At 35.9% G+C, this 19,944-nt stretch overlaps 1 protein-coding gene across 5 annotated transcripts in view; it reads right to left on the bottom strand.

The window, feature by feature from the left end:
- Window positions 1-918: 918 nt before the first annotated feature.
- The window catches only part of ELF1 (E74 like ETS transcription factor 1), a 109,124-nt gene continuing 90,098 nt past the window's right edge, over window positions 919-19,944 (bottom strand). For 3 of the 5 annotated variants that reach the window (XM_047080419.1, XM_047080413.1, XM_047080426.1), the window contains exons 5-9: window positions 18,057-18,224; window positions 12,909-12,992; window positions 12,134-12,326; window positions 9,489-9,938; window positions 919-2,954 (exon numbers count right to left, since the gene is read on the bottom strand). In XM_047080419.1, the coding sequence (XP_046936375.1) occupies window positions 2,351-2,954; window positions 9,489-9,938; window positions 12,134-12,326; window positions 12,909-12,992; window positions 18,057-18,224 (1,499 nt within the window). In that variant the 3' untranslated portion in view covers window positions 919-2,350. The remainder of the gene's footprint in view (window positions 2,955-9,488; window positions 9,939-12,133; window positions 12,327-12,908; window positions 12,993-18,056; window positions 18,225-19,944) is intronic. The other 2 variants (XM_047080435.1, XM_047080442.1) reach the window with 2 other exon arrangements.

The following is a 19,944-nucleotide window of genomic DNA, read 5'->3' as shown; positions in this document are numbered from 1 at the left end:
CTGACAGTTTAAAGAAGGAAAGCATACCTATTTATTTTAATGTTTTACATGATGTGGGAGCCTTCATATGGAAATGAAGATTCAAAGAAATGTTAAGCCTAAGTGTTTTTATACTAGGTTTGATAAAGAATGGGAAGTCATGAAAAATGACAGAAGAAAAGGGTATGAACTAAGGGTAGTAAACTGAGGGAAATTTAGCAAGGCCTATTTGTTCAGATTCTTTTCTGCATTCCTCTGACTTCAGAGATTAAAATGCTCCTTTTAAAATCCCATTTTTTAAGAATATTAACTGACATGACAAAATGAGTACGTGTGTAAGTTACTACTAGGTACAGGGGTATTGCATTGAGATTTTAATTTTCTTCTCTTTTTCTGGTTCTATGTTTTCTAAGTTTAACAATTAACTGATCTGATTTCTAATTAGAAAACTTGTTTTTTATTTATTATTATTTTTAATTTTTTAATGTTTATTTATTTTTGAGAGACAGAGTGTGAGTGCGGGAGTAGCAGAGAGAGAGGGAAACACAGAATCTGAAGCAGGCTCCAGGCTCTGAGCTGTCAGCACAGAGCCCAATGCGGGGTTCGAACTCACCAACCGTGAGATCATGACCTGAGCTGAAGTCAGACGCTTACCAACTGAGCCACCAGGCACCCCAGAAAACTTGTTTTTTAGAGTGTGTTGAATATTATTGCTAAGAAAATTTTATTGTTTTCTAATTTACAGAGCTTGGCAAGCCACGTGTGCCATGTAGAAGCTGCCATCTGGCATAGCAGAAAGGAAAAGTGAGAGGAGGAACTGCATTCAGCAATTCTAATCTGACCGATGGAGCTTATTATACGAATACTTAATAGCATTGCAAATACCAACAACATTTTCTGTATACTTCTTCTTAAGAAATAATTGCTTGAAAACACAGAGAATTTTTACATGATTTATTTAATAATAAACCAATTAAAGATACAAAAACGTTTAGAGGCTTCCAAAATTTAAATTTTTGCTTAAATACAAATTCACTCTGTAATATGAAAACATAGAACAAGAGACCTCTAAACATGATTTTTTTCATCTACAAAAGTTTCTCCTTTGCTGTACTAGAAAATTTGCAGAAAACAATTTTTCTTGTGAAATTAAATGTACATTATTTACAGTTGAAAAGTAATCTAAAAACTATTTCATTTCCGAGACTCAGATATATATGTATATTATCTTTGTACGCAACCCCCCCAACTCCCAATAAAAAAATGATCCAAAATATAAAGCAATTATGCTTTTATAGCAACTGACTACTCAGCCAGATGAGCCCAAGGTGTGGTTGCTTTCTGGGCCCTTAAGAAAGAGCCTTGACTCTTTCAGAATGGCAGTACATCATTTAGCACTCAGCAATGTAAGTTTACTGATGGGCCACGGTACACAGTGGCCTAAAAAGTTAATGAACACAGTATTTAGGAAGAATTCAGATTCATAGCAGATCTTACAGATAACAGAAGAATGAATTTTGTAGGTTGTAGGGCCAGTTATTTTTCTGCAATATGTTAGCCATATTTACATTAAGAAATAAGCTGATAATGTTTTAGTTGATATAACTTTAAAATATAGGAGCTAGAATCATTAAATTTAGAACCAGAAAGGAGCCTGAAGATCATCTCATCTAATCCAACATATCCCTTCCTTTTATGGGAGAACTGAGGCCCCAAAACATCCAGTGGCTTTGCCCAACATCACACAACTAATTAGCAGAAAAGCCACTCTGAGGCTGACGCTTTTATACTATCCTGCTTCTGAAACAGGTTCAGCTGTATCATGGGCAACTTTCAATTTTTAATGTTGTTTTCTACATCTTCATAGTTCCTTATACAATGCAACCAACTAAAGTCAATCTAACTGAAATCATAATTTTAACAAAGTATAAAATAGGTGTCTTGCATTTGAAAGGGTCAAGACTTTAAGTTACGCAAGTGGAATGAAAATGGTTCCTATATAAATCTCCTGTTGCCTTGTATTTAAGTACTGTATTTACAAAAGAATCAGAAAAACTAATACCATGTAAAATTAAAAAAGAAACTTAAAAAATGCTTATGGTATAGCAACTGAAAAAAATCTGAAAAGAATGTCTTCATAGTATAAAATGCCTGTTCCTTCACAATTGAATTCTGAAACATTTGCACAACAAAGAGAAACACTTGGGTACCCTCCCTCATCTAACAAAGTCAAAATTAACTCTAAATTAATATTTTTAACAATTAACTACAAAATTAGGAACATCTGTAGAATTTATCTTAGAATCAGTCTGAATACAACTGGAAATGTTCAATTAAAAAACAATCATCCATAACTCCTTTGGTATATTAATTAAAAAGAGTTGGGTTCCAGCAATTCATTTTGTTTCACAGCTACCTGAGAGGCAAATCCATTGGAATTGGATACCACCATCACATAAGGCTGTGGCTGTTGCTCAGTCTTCTCAATGTCTTCTTTCAAATGATCTTCAACTTCCTTTTTCTCTACTTCCTGTATAAGAGTTTTTGTTTCTTGAGCTTTGATAACCGAAGTGATTACAGTGCCAGGTGGGTGAGCAACAAGTTGTGAACTTCGAGGAGAAAAGGTCACCACAGGAGTAGTAGCACTGAAGGACGGAGATGAAGCCATACTGACGGTTCCGTTGCAAATGGATTGAACATTGCTAGTAAGTACCTGCTGTACATGGGCAGGGCTCAAGACAATCGAAGGAGGGGAGCCTGGCTTCTGTGACTGCAGCATGACATTTTCTTTCAGTACTGTCATGGGCTGTGAGGATGGAATGGCTTGTAAAATAAATTTCTGAGATCCAGCACCTGATGATGGATCTGTGCTGGCTATCACTGTTGTGATTGGCACTGTCTGGAGTGTTACTGTATGCAAATGCTGATTCCCAGGAGACACAACCACTGGAACTTGGGTTGGAGCCTGTATAGTCCTATTGAGATTATGAAATAAAAGAAAATCAGCATATTCTACACAACTGAAAACTTTTTTAACATTTGAAGTCATTTTGACAAAATATGAGTTATACATTCCAAATGCTACTCCCTGTATTTTCAACACAACATAAACATCATACCAGACCCTGTATTATAATGGAATGTCCAACACAGAACTCTCAGGCCATTAACTATGATACCATCTGCTGTACAAAGTGCCACATTAACACAAATGGGGAAGCAATTTTGTTGGGGAAGGAGGAGGATATCAAAATGCTTGGCAAAGAAGTTATTATGAACTGCCTGAAAGAAAATTAGAAATTTTATTTTTTTTTAAGTTTATTTTTGGAGAGAGCGAGCAAGAGCACAAGCATGAGCAGGGGAGGGGCAGAGACAGAGGGAGACAGAGAATCCCAAGCAGGCTCCATACTGCTAGTGCAGAGCCACATGCGGGACTCGAACTCAAACCATGAGATCATGACCTGAGCTGAAGTCAAGAATCAGATGCTTAACCAACTGAGCCACCCAAGCACCCCAAGAAAATTAGGTATTTTCAAACAAATGTATTAGATTCACTCTCATTATTTTTAATACTTGAGGGATAATATCATCCACATGTTCATCCACAATTACCAGATTTCATACGATTGTAATTGTTTTCAACCTGTTTCTCTATATATAGAGGGAAAATGCTCAATTTAAAAAAAAAAACTCAGTCTTAAATGTATATTGAACAGAACTATAAGAAGAAATTTAATAGTTCACAGTTCATATTGTATTACATAAAACGAGTCATGAATATAATGAACTCATGGGGGTTCTTTAGGTTGGCACTGAGAGCAAACAATAAGGGCAAGCTTTGGCAAAAATAAATGGAAGCATGTTTCAGCAGTTTTCTCAGCTCAAATAATCTTTAACATAAAATCCTTTAATGTACATCAAGCTTACATAAGGTTGTTAATGATATTGTGAGTCAATCCAATTTTAAAAGTTCACTGGTGTGAAAATTATTGTTATGGCCTTTGTTAATATAAAACAAGCACAGCTGAAAACACTCAGCATCTGATCTCAACTGTTTCCTCTTAATTCTATGAAGCTATTATACAGAATATAGATGACTGCTACTTCAAATGGTCAACAGCTAGGCTGGTGCCCATCACCCAAATGTTAATCATTGCACACAGATTATTATAGGCAAATTTTATATGTTACAGTTATGTGGCTTGTTACATACGTGAGAAATAAAATTCTGGAGAAAACAAATGGGTTAGCTAGGTAGACATAGGAAAAGAAAACTCAGTGCAGCTTAAGAGAAGTTCAAAGCAAGTGGAATGACACAGGATGACTAGATCCTACCCACTGTGGTAGGATTCTGATTTCCAAGTTCAGATTCCAACCAAGCCGCCTCTGTGACAATCAGCCTAGAGCAGGATGTTAGCAGCTCTTTTGAAGGATGGAGTTAGAAGAGAATATGAGCCGGGTAATGAAGATTTAATAGGTGGACAGGCTATGACTAGAAATAAAGGCCAGATATACTGATAATATTGGCAGGCAAGAAAAGAGTTGGAAGGATACAGAATAACTTTGGGATCCAGGCAGCTTTTCCAAAATACACTGTTCTTCCTTCTTCCCCTTGCCTACCTGAATCAGGGTATCTTGGGTGGGTATCTTGGAGCCTGGGTATGTTAACTGACCCTATAGCCAGATATCATTTCTTAAATTAAGGGCTCCCCATGACAAGAGTTCATGGCCATGTACATGTAAATAAGATAGTACATGGCATATAGTAAGCACACAGACAGTATCTATAAATATGTACAGCCTTGCCACCCTGTAAGTTCTATTACCCCCATTTTACATATAAAAAATTAATGCAAAAAGAGAGTGAACAGCTTGCATAAGGTGACCAGCTATATAAGAAAAGAGGCCAACTGCTGCAAGACCTTTGTGCTTGCCCGTTACAACACACTGCCACTTCTTCAGTCCCAAATAAATTCAGCTAAAGATGAATACTGTCTTTTCTATCTTTAAACTGTGGGCAGTTACACACCTTTAATACACAACTTCTTTTTCCTCTTTTCCTCATTCAGGTGTGGCACAAGCAATAACGTACTTGGAAATTTTCCATATTGCTAACCAGGGCTACCACCAGACTTTCAATGCTTTTGTTCAAACTAGAAAAAGACATCCTTTTCTCCAAACACCTGACTGTCCTCTGCCGGAAAGTATATATACTCATTTATATATATATAATGTAAATATACTGGCTTATTTGAACAAATTCTAAAATAAGTGATTTTCACTAATACAAAAATTCAGAGATTAAAGGTAAAATATCATGCAGCCTTTTCCCAACCACAGAAAATTTTAATTATTTTTTTCTTAGTTAATGATTAAACTGTCAGTTGTGTCTGGTTATATTATATAACAAAGGTTATGTTACAGTTAACTACTTTATAAAATTTCCTACACTGCTTGTAACCACTGGTATATACTGGTAATTTAAAATTCCTCAAACTTTCTGAGACTAAGAAAGGTATACAATGTAACATTTAGTTCTTATTGCATATCTACTTAGATGTCAAGGAAATGTCATTTAACTGTTATGATCACCTGTAACACCATTAACTGTTAAGATCACCTTTATTTTAGAGATGAGGAAACAGACTCAGAATAGTTAATTAATCCAATTCAATGTCACATCTAATAATTGACAAGGTTGAAGGGCTGGAAAGTTACGCCCTACTCCATTACTTTGTCTTCCTACTCCGTTACTTTGCTTTTAAGATAATTTGCACATTATACATTTTTTGAGGCTAAGTGATTTAAAAGACCCTAAGACAAACTACTGGTGCTTGAATAAATATTACAGAGAAAAAAATTATGTTAGGTTGGTATGTGGACTTGCAAATTTATCAAGGGACAATTTCAGGAAAATATTTTACCAGAGGTTTACTTTTGTTGTAGCTTCTTTAAATAACATGAAGCCAGAGTCAAAATTAAAGCACATATAAAATTAAAGCAGAGTAAAAACTGAGCACATATACCATAAATCATTTAGAAAAGCTTAATAGATTTCAACAGACATACATGAAATTATGTGAGATAAAAAGATATGAGCAAAGGAAAAACTGAGAAAACAAAAAACATGTTGTTACTTCATTGTAAATGACTGGTAATTCACGAGAATCATGTGACTCAACAGGCAGGGTGGCAAATCATGAGCTCACTGCTTTGGACTAAACTTCTTGCATTAAAACACTGTCTTCACCACTTACTAGATGTGACCAGGTTCCTTGGCCTCTCCTGGCCTTGGCTTCCTCATCTGTAAAATAGGAATAATACTACCTATATCTCATTGATAAGTTAGGATATTAGACATTAATATATGGAAAGCATATAAAATACAGAGAGTGCTTTGAAAATGTCAGTTCTTATTGATATATTCACTGAATATTCTAAGTCCTATAAATTTTTTTTAATGTTTATTTTCATTTTTGAGAGAGAGACAGAGCATGAGTGGGGGAGGGGCAGAGAGACAGGGAGACACAGAATCTGAAGCAGGCTCCAGGCTCTGAGCTGTCAGCACACAGCCCGACGCGGGGCTCGAACTCACGGACCTCGAGATCATGACCTGAGCCGAAGTCGGACGCTTCACCGACTGAGACACCCAGATGCCCCCCCCTTTTTATTTAATTTTTAATAACTTTAAGTCCTATATATTCCATTTTCTCTTAGCTACAGATCTTTAAGTGGTCTTTGTTTTTATTAATAAGTAGTTATAAAATTAAGAAAAATGTAGCCAAATTACTGCTATTTTACTTAGGAGTAATAATACGACAGTTATTTAGGAAAACCTCTCTATTCTTAAGAACTGTATGTTGAAATGTTTAGAAATAAAATGTCATAATGATGTCCACTTACTTGACAAATAACCAAGCATGAAAAAGGGTAGAAATAGAGAGAAAACAAATAAAGCAAAATGCTATCAACTGTGAATCCAGGTGGATTTAAATATGTGAATATGTGGATTTAAACTGTGAATCCAGGTGTTCATTGTACTATTTCAGCCTGTTAATATTGTGAAATTTTTCATGATGAAAAGTTCAGGTAATTATAAAAAATACAAATAAAAAATAAATCACTAAATAACGAAATAATCTAATGAAAAATGATTCTAATAATGCATTAAAATTTCAGAGTAATATGTACAATTTGCTTGAAATTTACTTAACACCTTTTCTTTCTTTCTATATAATGGAAAAGAACAATAGCAAAACTGGAGTAATTATATTCATTATTCATTAACTTTGGCCTTAACACATCCAGTAATTTCAGGGAATAAAATGCATTCCATTAGAGGCTTAACTGCTTTAAAATAAGTAGGATTTTTGAGAGATACAAATAAAAGATACAACCAAATGTGGGAACAATTTTTTTTAAAGTCAAAGGAATGATTAAGAATGTGTGTATATATAGAAAAAAAAAGTGTGTATATACATACATATAAATAGAAAATGATTTATTCAATAAGGAAGTATGTTTTAAACTCTGAAAAGTTAAAGTTTTTAATTTCTTCATTATATAAGCAGTACACTTAGAGAACTCATTATTCCGAGAGGAGATAAGAATGAATATATACACTATTTCAAAATAAAATCTATAAATCTGAAGGGGTGTTATGTGATAGAGACTATGTTAAGCAGAAGGACAATGAATAAAATGTGGCTCCTGCAGGGTTACACGTATAGGAGGAGACGAGCATTAAAGTCAACTGAAACACCTGGTTCAAGTCCCAGATTGAGCTGCACTGCACACAAGCAGTCAGCTTTAACTGTGGAAGGCAAGGAAGGAATCATGAGCAGAGAAGTGAGAGCTGGTAGCGGAAGCTCCAGAAATTTAACTGCAGTCTGTGCAACATGAATCTAACAAAAGTTGCAAGAAAGTAGCATAGCAAAGCTGTGACTAGTAGTTTTATATAACAGGTTGGACTCCAGAGAAAAAATACTGGAGGCAGGAAGCAGGCAGGGAGTCCACAGAACAATCAGGGACCTTAGAAATGAAAATTCTGAAAAGTACACCAAAAGACAGTTTGCAAATCATGGATAAGGAGTGTAATTATAGCATTTTAATATCTAGCACTATTATTCAGAAATTGACATTCAGAGTAATAAAGTATCCAATACAGTATCACAATTTAATATCCATCAGAGCTAGAGTTCTGTGGACTTTTTTTATTGCAAGGTGGGGGGATTTGTTTTTATTCTCAACGTGTAAAAAAAAGATGCTAAAAAATAACTGAATCACTCCACGAAGGGGGTCCTAGTGATTAGCTTATGACTATCGGATGTTTCCTATTAACACGAATACACACAATGATAAGACGACAGAGCCTAGAAACCAATGGGAGGAATCACGTACTTCCAACTAGATACTCAGTTATCACACAAAACCAATAGGACGTAGAGGAAAATAAAACATTAAAAAGAAAATAGATAAATAAGTACTCCTTTAATAACAGTGAAAGACTGATCCTTCCTGTCCAATTAAAATGGGACAAATGTAACCTTTCTACTCCTTGCAAGTCAATTTTCACGATGCCACAAGTTTAAATGGACCATACAAGGAAGACTAAAACATCTAACTCTGTCTTGATTCTGGGTAATGCTTCTTACCTCAAGATCAACTGAATAAAAATCCAGCATTTATATTCAGGAATATACAAATGTTAAGACTGAAGTCAGCTAATAAAAATAATCAAAGAATCATTTTTATTGTATTTGGACGGGCTCCTATATTTTATTGTAATTCACATTCTGGAAATTCATGACGGTAGAAAAAGAGAATGTTACAAATGTCCATCTAATTTTCTGCCTTTCCTCTTTTTCCCCATTATACATCAATGAGACCAGTCCCAAATGCTGCAAAAGACCAGTTTAAAGCAGACAGGGTTTTCTTGATCAATTTGTTGTTTCATCTTTCCCAGGGTTATGAGATAAATTTGATTTTATTGCTATAAAACTATTTTTCCAACTTCTGCTACTCTAAAAGCCCAAAAAATTAGATTCTTGGCCTCTTTGAACTTTAAAACTGCTCCGTGATAAGATCTTCTCAAGGAGTAATGTTGTTTCTTCGAACTCACTATATTCCAGAAGATCATGATTGTCAATTTATGTTAAATTTTTACAGCTTCTGACTTTGAAAGGAAGGTCTGAAACCATTCTCTGGAGTTTCTAATATGTGGATTGCTTCTTGTATGGATCAATCCAATCGTACAAAGGTACAGTAGACTAGACTTAATAGAATAACATCAAGTAATGTCAAAGTTTAAAAACAAGGAATCACTGATAGAATCAGGATTGATGTCATATACACTGCTGCTGAAAACAATCTGTTGAATAAGATTTCTAGCTTGAAATCAATACAATTTTTATTCTCACTTCTGAATCCTAACGTATTTAACTAATAATGGCTCTCTGGTCAGAAACATCACATAATGAAATGCATCAATAACTTTATAGTTTTCTCACCTAATACTCTGAACGGAAGAATTTAATGTTTCATCCTGCATGCTACTGGTTACGGTTGCTTCTCCTTCTGGGACAGCTTGTACTGGCTGTACTACATGAATAGTCCGGAAGAGCTGGGTAGGATATGGAGACTGTGTGGGCTGCACTGTCCTCAGAACTTCTGATGGCTGTGCAGCTTCTGCAGGATCTTTGGGTTTTGTAGCTTTAGAATTTCCCGGCTTTAGAACTGTAGTGGATCCTCCTTTTATCCCTGGACTTGAGGATACTCTCGATCTGCTTGCTTGGCTCCTACTTGAAGTAGTTGTTGAAGACAGTGATGGATCTGAAGACTCTATGCTGGAACCTGGATCCTCATCATCTATATAAATAAGATCTTTTGGCATTTCCTTGAACTGATACACCAAGCGCTGACCTTCTACTTTTGCCAGAATACCCCTTTGGTAATAGTACCTATTCAAAGCAGACAATTTTATCAATATTTTATTCAATTAAACATAAATTAAAATGATATTCAACAACATTAAAAATTCCCTAATAACAGAAGTCTCAAGTTGGAAACAAGTGGGAGAAGAATTTCAAATTGAAGGGTAGTTACTTTATATAAGATAGTATAATTAAACATACTGTTTTCTTTAAAAAAAATTGTTTTTAATGTTTTTATATTTGAGAGAGAGAGAGAGAGCACAAGTAGGGGAGGGGAAGAGAGACAGAGACATAATCTAAAGCAGGCTCAGGCTCCAAGCTGCCAGCACAGAGCCTGATGCAGGACTCAAACCCACGAACCATGAGATCATGACCTGAGCCAAAGTCTGACACTTAACCAACTGAGCTACCCAGGGGCCCCTTCTCTCTCTCTCTTTTTTTTTTTTAGTGTTTATTTATTTTTGAGAGAGAGACATAAAGAGAGAACACAAGCAGGCAGGGGAAGAGAGAGAGGGAGACAGAGAATCCAAAGTAGGCTCCAGGTTCCAAGCCGTCGGCACAGTGTCCAACATGGGGCTTGAACTCATGAAATAGCGAGGTCATGACCTGAGCCGATGTTGGAGGCCCTGCTGATTGAGCCACCCGGGTGCCCCAAACACATTCTTTTCTAAATATATATAAAACACACATACTTACATAGAAAAACCCTTATTGCCAACTAAACCTAAAACCAGTTCTGATGAGGAGATTGTTGACAAAGTATATGGATTATACAATGAACTATCTAGTTCACTTTTCTTCATCTCCCCTTCTTCCAACTTGCCGGAATACTCAAATCTACTACAAACCTCAAGAATTTAGGGGCTTTGTGTGGCTCAGTTGGCTAAGTGTCTGACTTTTGGTTTCAGTAAAGGTCATTATCTCATGGTTCACGGGCTGGAGCCCTGCGTTGGGCTCTGTACTGCCTTGTGGAGCCTGCTTGGGATTCCGTCTCCATCTCAGAGAGCAGGAATTAGAGCAGGGAAGGAGCACAGAGGGAGACAGAGGACCCAAAGTGAGCTCTGTGCTGACAGCAGACAGCCCAAAGTGGGGCTTGAACCCATGAACCCTGAGATCATGACATGAGCCAAAGTCTGACACTTAACCAACCAAGACACCAAGGCACCACGATGATTGCTACTTCTGGTAAATCTTTCTCAAATAGATGTGTATCTTGAGAGAGAGACAGCACAGAAAAAACAAACTAATAGTGAGCTTAAGAATAAAATGATACCCTAGTTCAAAATTTCACAGTATCTAACATTATTCTTGAAGCATTTATTCAGGTATATAGATCATATCTGAGATGTACATTTAAAATCTTGGGGCGCCTGGGTGGCTCACTCAGTTAAGCATCTAACTTTGGCTCAGGTCATGATCTCACAGTTTGTGGGTTTAAGCCCCACATCAAGCTCTGTGCTGACACTCAGAGCCTGGAGCCTGCTTCGGATTCTGTGTTTCCCTCTCTCTCTACCCTCCCCCACTTACACTCTGTCTCTCTCTCAACTAAACGTTTAAAAAAAAAATTAAAGAAAATAAATAAAAATGCACCCTCTTATTAAGTACCTGCATTACCACTATTTGTTAACTTTGTGCTGAATTCAAGTTTAATGGCTCCAAATATATGACTCCTGTGGTCAATTTAAGTTTCTGTTGATGGTTTGCATTTTTTAGTCCCTTTATAAGGAAACTGTCTGTTATTTGCATGAAAAATTTTTTTTGAAGGAAAACATTTTCCTAGATTGGAGTCAGATTTCAATTTAAATACATACTGATTTTTTTTTTTTTTTGAGAGAGAGAGAGAGGGAGGGAGGGAGGGAGGGAGGGAGGGAGGGAGGGAGGGAGAGAATGAATGCATGCACAAGGGGAGGGGCAGAGAGAGGGAGACAGAGAATCCCAAGCAGGTTCGAGGTTCCGCACTGTCAGCACAGAGCCTGACCTGGGCCTCAAACTCAGGAACTGTGAGATCATGACCTGAGCTGAAACCACAAGTCAGATGCTTAAGAAACTGAGCCACCCAGGCACCCCTAAATACATACTGATTTCTGTAAGTTGTGTGGTTTTAGTAATTCAATAATAAAATTCACCATTTTTGTAATCCTCTAACTTTTTAGAAGTTACCTACTTTGTAGTATTTAGGAAATAATATTCTTAACACAACGAACTACAAAAGCTTCATGTACCTGAGAGCTCTTCCCATGGTCTCGTAATTCATGTCAGGTTTGTTTTTGTGCTTTCCCCACAACCTGGATACTGCTTTGGAATCTACCAGTTTAAAAATGCCTTTTTCTCGCTGGGTCCATTTGATATATTTAGGACAAGTAGCTTTGTCCTGGAGCAGTGCCAGTAAAAACTCCCAAAGATAAATTGTGTTTCCTGAAACAAAAGCAATTTCTGTTGAACTGATTACAATTTCATTTGAAAGAGCAAAATTAAACACAACTAAAAGTCTTATGTAAGATGTCTGGACAGAGCAATCTTGGCAATTAGATTTGTGATAACTTAGGGAGAAAAAAAAACACTTTGAGAGGAATTTTTTCTTACCTCTTTAAGAACCATTACCTAAGAAAAACAGTGAAAAAGAGTTGTACAAAACATTCAATAGTTGTTCTTTTTATATCAGAGCAAATGGATTGACCTTAATTTTTTTCGTATTTGGGCAGCAGTTATGAAAATATGAGAACTTCAAAACAGTATTATAAAGTGTCTATGAACTGAAAGGCTAACCTGGCTGAACTCTCCCAAGAGACTCATTATTAAATGAAAGGACACACAGGTACATAAAAAAATCTCTTGAATGGAAAAGTGCCAACTGTACTTTGTAAGCATGTGGCAGCAATAAGATCCATTTCAGTAAGTCAAGAGAGCTGGTAGTTTTTCCTTACAAAATGCAGATATTTTAAAGCAATCTAACTGTTACTTGACCTATAAGTATTACAAGGAAATTACAGTACTTACCCTTACCATCTTTATTTTTCTTCTTCACAGATATGTTCGGCGTAGTGGCTGGGGAATCTGGTCGTGGAGGTTTTGTTTTTCTCCCTGAAAACAGAACAGGTCTGTGTAAGTATTTGCCCCCAAAAGTGAAAGAGAATGAACAATTTAGCTGTTTATAAATGCTATTTGGTCATTTATCTTAAATTTTAATGCTTTATACATGGATCACACATAATGGTCTCCTAAATGCTATTTACTCAAAAGGAAAATAACTTCAGTGAAATTTTATCATTAGCATAGGTTAGAGCACAAACACTTTATGTATATATCAGCTCATTTATAAAAATGAGGTTAAGTTTAAAACATTATATCTTGTCTTCGAGGGAACAAAATTGACAGTGCTTTCTTAAAATTTGGGGGAACATTCTTGACGTTGATAAGACTGGGGCTCAAAAAATAAGCCATACAAGTTTGTCTGTTGGTTACATAAGCTTTTTATGGTAGGAGAAGTTGACTTTTAGCTTTTCTCACATCTGCATACACGTAATTCTCAAATACTAGAAACGTCCCAAAACTTTAGAGATAGAAAAATATGTGAGGCAAAATTTTGGTGAACCACATAGTCTATTTTTATTTTCCTATGTATTTTTAATCATCTTATTTTTCTGTATTTCTTTTAATTCACACAAAACAGTTTTGCACATTATATAAATTATAGTTATGCTTCATTCAATCTCTAAACAAGTCCATTCCAACAGTGTTAAATGTAGTTTGTGCAACTTTAGTCTGGCTCAACCAACTATTCTAAAGCCTTGTTTGTGATCTTCTTTTGCCATTTCTCTAGGAACACAACTTGGTGGCAATGTTGCCTGAGATTTAGGTTGAGATGATCATGCTGTCCGAATAGACTACCATTCTATACATAAGAAACCAATGAAGATTAAGCAGAAATGGACACCTTAGTTAGCATATTTTGTCCCAACATTCTTCAGGCTCTATCTGGTCAAGGTCACAAGGGTAAATTCTGGATTAGTGCAATGTAGAGCAAGAACTTAGAAGAACAGAATTCTAGAGATAAAGTCATTAGGTTAGTTAAGAACACATCCCCAAGCTGAATAGGAAAAATTTCTAAAGGTGCATAAGAGGATCAAAAACAGATCACTTTTGAGGAGCCTGGGTGGTTCAGTTGGTTAAGCATCCAACTCCCCTGCTCTCACAAAGTCACTCTTCAGGCCCCTCTCAATGCATAAATATAAAACCTAGTCAGCCAGGTATCGTGACTTCCATCACTGCAGGAATCTGCAGAGAACAATTCATGAAGCAGACACCTCTGGGTGACCACGTTAATGATAACAAATACTAGAAGTGAAGATATTAGAAATATTAGTTAGCTCCTATCCCTCCTACCCTCTTATTTTATGCTTTCTATTTACCTACCTTTTCTGATATCATTTTCTTCTTCCCACTGTTTTCACCACTAGTTTCAGTCAAGACAGAGACCGTTAGCAAACCTATCCAATACCCATCCTTTCCATTGGCTTCCTTACTATTCAAGATGGCAATGTGCACAGCTTCATGTGAGTTATACATTAGTTGGGTATAGAATTTTTGGTTGACAGTTATTTCTTCTTAATACTTTGAAGATAGCCAACACTCCCATCCTTTACTGGGAGCTTCTAAGCTGCCAATCTAAAAATCAATCCTCTTCAAGTTTCTCCTCTGGTTAGTTCATTGTTTCTTCTTCTTCTTCCTCTTCTTCTTTTTTTGGGCGGGGCGAGGGGAGTGCTGTGTTTTGCATTTTTTTCTATAATGTATTTAGATCTGGACTTCTTTTAGTTATGCTACTCAGGATTCACCATGCTGGGATGTCACTTTGGAAAACTCTCAGTCATTACCTTTGAATACTGCCTCCTCTTGCTCTACATATTCTCTTTTTCTGGACCTTTGATCAAACATGTAGACCTTTTCATTCAAACCTCACATCTCTCTCATGTTTTTTATTCTACATCAGATCTATATTGGAACTCATTAATGCTTTTAAACAGTGACTAATCTGCTGTTTAACCTATATATTATGTGTTCTACTTGGTTCCTTATGACATCAGTCTTCCACTATTAATTAGAATGTTAGTCTTTCACGTTAAAAATAGCTTTACAAAGTATAACAGATATACAATAAATTGCATATGCTTAAAGTCTATAAGTCGGTATCTTCCAACATGTTTTTACCTGTGAAATCATCACTATGTTCAAAACAGTGAGCATATCCTTCCCTCCCAAAAGTACTTTGTACCCCTCTGTAAGCCTTACATCTTACCTCTCCCACTCTGCCCAATCCAAAGGTAACCAACTACTCACATATTTTCTGTCATTATATATTAGTTTGCAGTTTGCACAATTTTATATAAATAGAAACATATATATTAAAAAATCTGGCTTCTTTCCAAATTGGCATAATTATGCTGAGATTCATCCATTTTTGTTGTATGTATCAATAGTATACTCTATTTTATTGCTGAGTGTTACTTCATTGTACAGGTATACCACAAATTTGTTTATTTAATCAGCAGTTGATAGACATTTGGGTTGTTTCAAGTTTTGAGCTATTATTGCAAAGAAAATTGCTAAGAACATTCATTCATGCATACGTTTTTCTATAAATGTATGGCTTCATTTATTTTGGGTAAACACTCAGTAGAAGAATGGCTGGGTCACATGTTAAGCATGCATTAAATGTTTTAAGAAATTGCCAAACTGAAAAAAGAAAGAAAGACAGAAAGACGGAAAGAAAGGAAGGGAAAAAAGAAAGAGAAAAAGAGGAAACAAAGAGTGAGCCAAACAAACAAAAAAATTCTCTATGCAGTAAGGTGGGGTAATCATAGGGCTCACCCTCATTTGTTTCCTGTTTCTCAGAGATCACTTGCTTTTGTTGACTGATATCCACTTTTTAATAGCACTTTTTCATACATTTTGTCTGTATTTTCAAGTTGTTTAAATAGGAAAGTAAATCCAGATTCTGGAGATTTTTTAATTAAAATTTTTTTCCAGCTTTATTGAGATATAATGACATATAATTGTGTATCTTTAAGATGTACAATGCAATGTTGTGATATACTTCTATGTTGTAAAATGATTACCACAGTAGGGTCAGTTAATATACCATCACCTCACATAATAATTACTTGGTTGTGGGGGTGTGAACATTTAAGATGTTAGCAACTTTCTCTATTAGCAACTTTTAAATATACAATACATATTGTACTGTTAACCAAAGTCACCACGCTGTACATTAGGTCCCCATACTCATTTTATACCTGGAAGCTTATATCCTTCATTGACATCTCCCCATTTCCTCCTCCTAGCAACCATCGTTTTTCTCTCTGCTTCTAGGAGTTCGGCTATTTCAGATTCCACATGTGAGAGCACACAATATTTGTCTTTCTCTGATTTATTTCACTTAGCATAATACTCTCAAGGTCCACCTATGTTTTTTAATGTGTAATGAACATAGGAATGCAGGTATTGCTTTGATATCTTATTTTCATTTCTTTTGAATATATGTATCCAGGTGTAAGATTGCTAGGTCATATGGTTATTTGTAGTTTTAACATTTTGAGGAAACTCCGTGCTGTTTTCCATAGTGGCTGTACCAATTTACATTCCCACCAACAGTGCACAAGGGTTCCTTTTTCTCCACATCCCTGCCAACACTCATTATCTCTTGCCTTTTTGATGACAGTCACTGTGACAGGTGTGAGGTGACAGCTTATTGTGGTTTTGATTTGCAGTTTTCTGACAATTAGTGATGTTGAGCATCTTTTCACGTACCTGTTGGCCATCTGTATGTCTTCTTTAGTCTATTCAAGGCCCTCTGACCATTTTTTAATCAATTGTTTTTTTTTTTTTTTTTTTGCTATTGAGTTGTAGGAGTTCTTTATGTGTTTCTGAATATTAACCCCTTATCAGATATATGACTTGCAAATATTTTCTCCAATTCTGTAGGCTGCCTTTCATTTTTTTGACGGTTTCTTTTGCTGTGAAGAAGCTTTTTAGTTTAATGTAGTCCCACTTACAATTTTTTCTTTTGTTGTCCCCAAATCATTGCCAAACCAGGTTCTGTCATTCCATGTTGTCTGGAAGAAGACATTCCACCCGGTATTTTTTAACAGTCTCATTCTTTGACTTTGTTTTTCATTCTTTTGCCTTAATAATTGCAGTCATATTCACTGAAAGTTTGTATTTGATAATTCGACTGTCTTAAGTTCTTAGAGAAGTAATCCTAGACTCATTCTATGTCTTCTGCTTCTCATTCAGGAATTATCTTCCTTATGTATTCCTTAATACTGCAATGTGAGTTCACCTCAACTTTGTTTTATTTGCTTTATTTGAGGAAATTCTGTGCAGCTCAGGTTAAATGTAGGACTTGCCAGAGCAGTTTTACAAGAGCTTTTGCCTGGTACCCCAAAGTTATTACCAGCCTGGGTACACTTTTATGTTAATTATGTTAAGTATGGCTGGGAATGCACAAATGCCTTGGACATCAAGACTGACATAACGTCTCAGCCCTTCAGTGTCAGTTCATTCTTAGTGTTTCTATTTCCCTCTTCAGTTTTGGCTCTTGGATTTACCCTTACTTTTATGTGAAGTTAAGTTACTGGGTGGTTGGTGATTAACCAAGATATTAAACTCAAAATATTATACAAGCTGGAGTAGAATCAGAAGGCAATAAAATGGAAAGAGTGTCAGACTTTAGTATGCAGATATGGTCCTAAATTCGTGAAAAGTTAAAAACTCCCTTTAAAATTTAAATCTAATTAAAATCTAACATTTTCCTCTTCAATTACTTACCTGTTGATTTCCAATTCATTATTTTTCCCACAGGAATCTTATATTGGAATCTATGCTAGTGATTTTTCTAACTATGTCCTTTGGAAGGAAGCTAACTTCCCTTACACCAACCTCTTTCTGAGTTTGGATAAAAGGGTTTAGATAAAAGGTTGAGGCTTTAATTTTTTATTGAATCTAATATGGAGATATACCTTTTACGTTTTGTACCCTCATTTTTTATTATGTGAGTTTTAATTGGTGTAGAAATATCCTTGAATAAACATTATGTTTAGATTCCACTTCAAGACTTGACTATTTGCCCTAAACAAATTAACCACCCACCTTTCTTTCTCTTAGGTTGTTCTGGTGACGATGTTCCTGGTGAGTGTGCATAGGTCTCTTGAACCTGCTGAGTTTCCACCACTTCAGGAATCCCATCTAATGTGACGGATACATGGGTGATTGGGGCAACAACAATGTCATCTTCAGATGAACTAAATATATTATTATCTAATGGAAATAAAATAACTAATTATAATCAACTTTGTATTACCAAAATAATTTCATCACATAATTTCCTGTTTCTATGAAGATTAAAGTAGAAATAAAATCATGAAATCTAGTCTCTTTTTATTTCTTCTGTCCTAAATCAGACACTCTAAGTCAGACCAGGTTTGACAGGACTAATTCAATGCCTTCTCTGACTTCCTATCACCAGTCAATCTTGTTTCTCTTCTCCATTCTTCTCATTGCTGCTAAAGTTATTCTCTGAAACCCAAGTCTGGTTTGACCATATTATTCATTCTATAAAACTTTATATGCTGAAAATTAGAATAAGAATAAAATTGACTTATTTTCCCATAGTTTACAGGGGAAAAAAGATAAGAAAACCCAAACTCCACAGCATGCCGTGTGAAGCTTGTACAATTTGGATCAAACCTACTTTTCCAATCTCATCTCCTGCCTACCAAGAAGGCAGCTATACCAAAGCTATACTTCAGCTAAACCAAAGCATTTTTATCCAAACATTTCTCTCTTTTTTACAGGTCTGTGTCTCTGGCTCAACCCATTCTACCTTGAATGCCCTTCCCTATCCCCTCGAGCCACTAAAAGTTTATCTTTTATATCCCAGGTTAGAAAATTCCTTCCATAAAGCCTGTCTCTGATATTTCCAACCAGAGTCCTCTTTCCTTCCAGAACATGCTGCTATCCCTCCCATGGCCTTTATTTTTGGCTTTTACAGTTATTTACATAAATATCTTCAAAATTAATCTGTGAACTGGAGGAAAAAATAGTATCTGTTCATTCGTATATCACAGTATTGCCTAATGCATTGTCATGCATACAGAAAATATTCAACATCTTAAACTGATTTAGTAATAATTGACTTAAATTAATAAATTAATGAGTTTGACTACTTTCTTGTCAGAAGAGCTCAAAGGAGAACATGGATTTAGAAATAGATGAATAGGGGCACCTGGGTGGAACAGTTGGTTAAGTGTCCAACTCTTGATTTAGGTTCAGGTCATGATCTCATGGTTCAAGATCGAGAGAGGAAATCAAGCCCCGTGTCAGGCTCTGAGCTGACAGAGTGGGGTCTGCTTGGGATTCTCTTTTTCCCCTCTCTCTCTGCCCCTCCCCTGCTCACATGTGCACACACACTCTCTCTCTCAAAATAAATAAATAAAATTTTAAAAAACGTTTAAAGGGGCGCCTGGGTGGCGCAGTCGGTTAAGCGTCCGACTTCAGCCGGGTCACGATCTCGCGGTCCGTGAGTTCGAGCCCCGCGTCAGGCTCTGGGCTGATGGCTCGGAGCCTGGAGCCTGCTTCCGATTCTGTGTCTGCCTCTCTCTCTGCCCCTCCCCCGTTCATGCTCTGTCTCTCTCTGTCCCAAAAATAAATAAACGCTGAAAAAAAAAATTAAAAAAAAAAAAAAAAAACGTTTAAAAGCAGATCAATAATGTGGCAGTGAATTTTCTGCCATGAGGTGTTAGAAAATTTTTCAATGAATTTTTGCCTATTCACTAGTGAATACCTATAGAAATCATTAAATTATAATAGTCTGGGCCATAAATACCCTAACACTTCTACCAATGAGGTTAAGAGAATAAATTCTGCAAAATCTGCTGACGACTAAATACTTTTTTATTCCTGAAGATCTCACTCTCCAATTTTTTTTTTTAAAAGTCTTGTTTACCTGAATACTTTAGTGAAGGTGTCTCAACTAATA

This window comes from Lynx rufus, unplaced genomic scaffold (genome assembly GCF_022079265.1).
Source record: "Lynx rufus isolate CCGP_SWC_20201006 ecotype Redwood Valley unplaced genomic scaffold, mLynRuf1.p SCAF_1, whole genome shotgun sequence".
Taxonomy (NCBI): domain Eukaryota; kingdom Metazoa; phylum Chordata; class Mammalia; order Carnivora; family Felidae; genus Lynx; species Lynx rufus.
The sequence above is the reverse complement of the archived record's forward strand: the minus strand, read 5'-3'. Positions and strand labels throughout refer to the sequence as shown.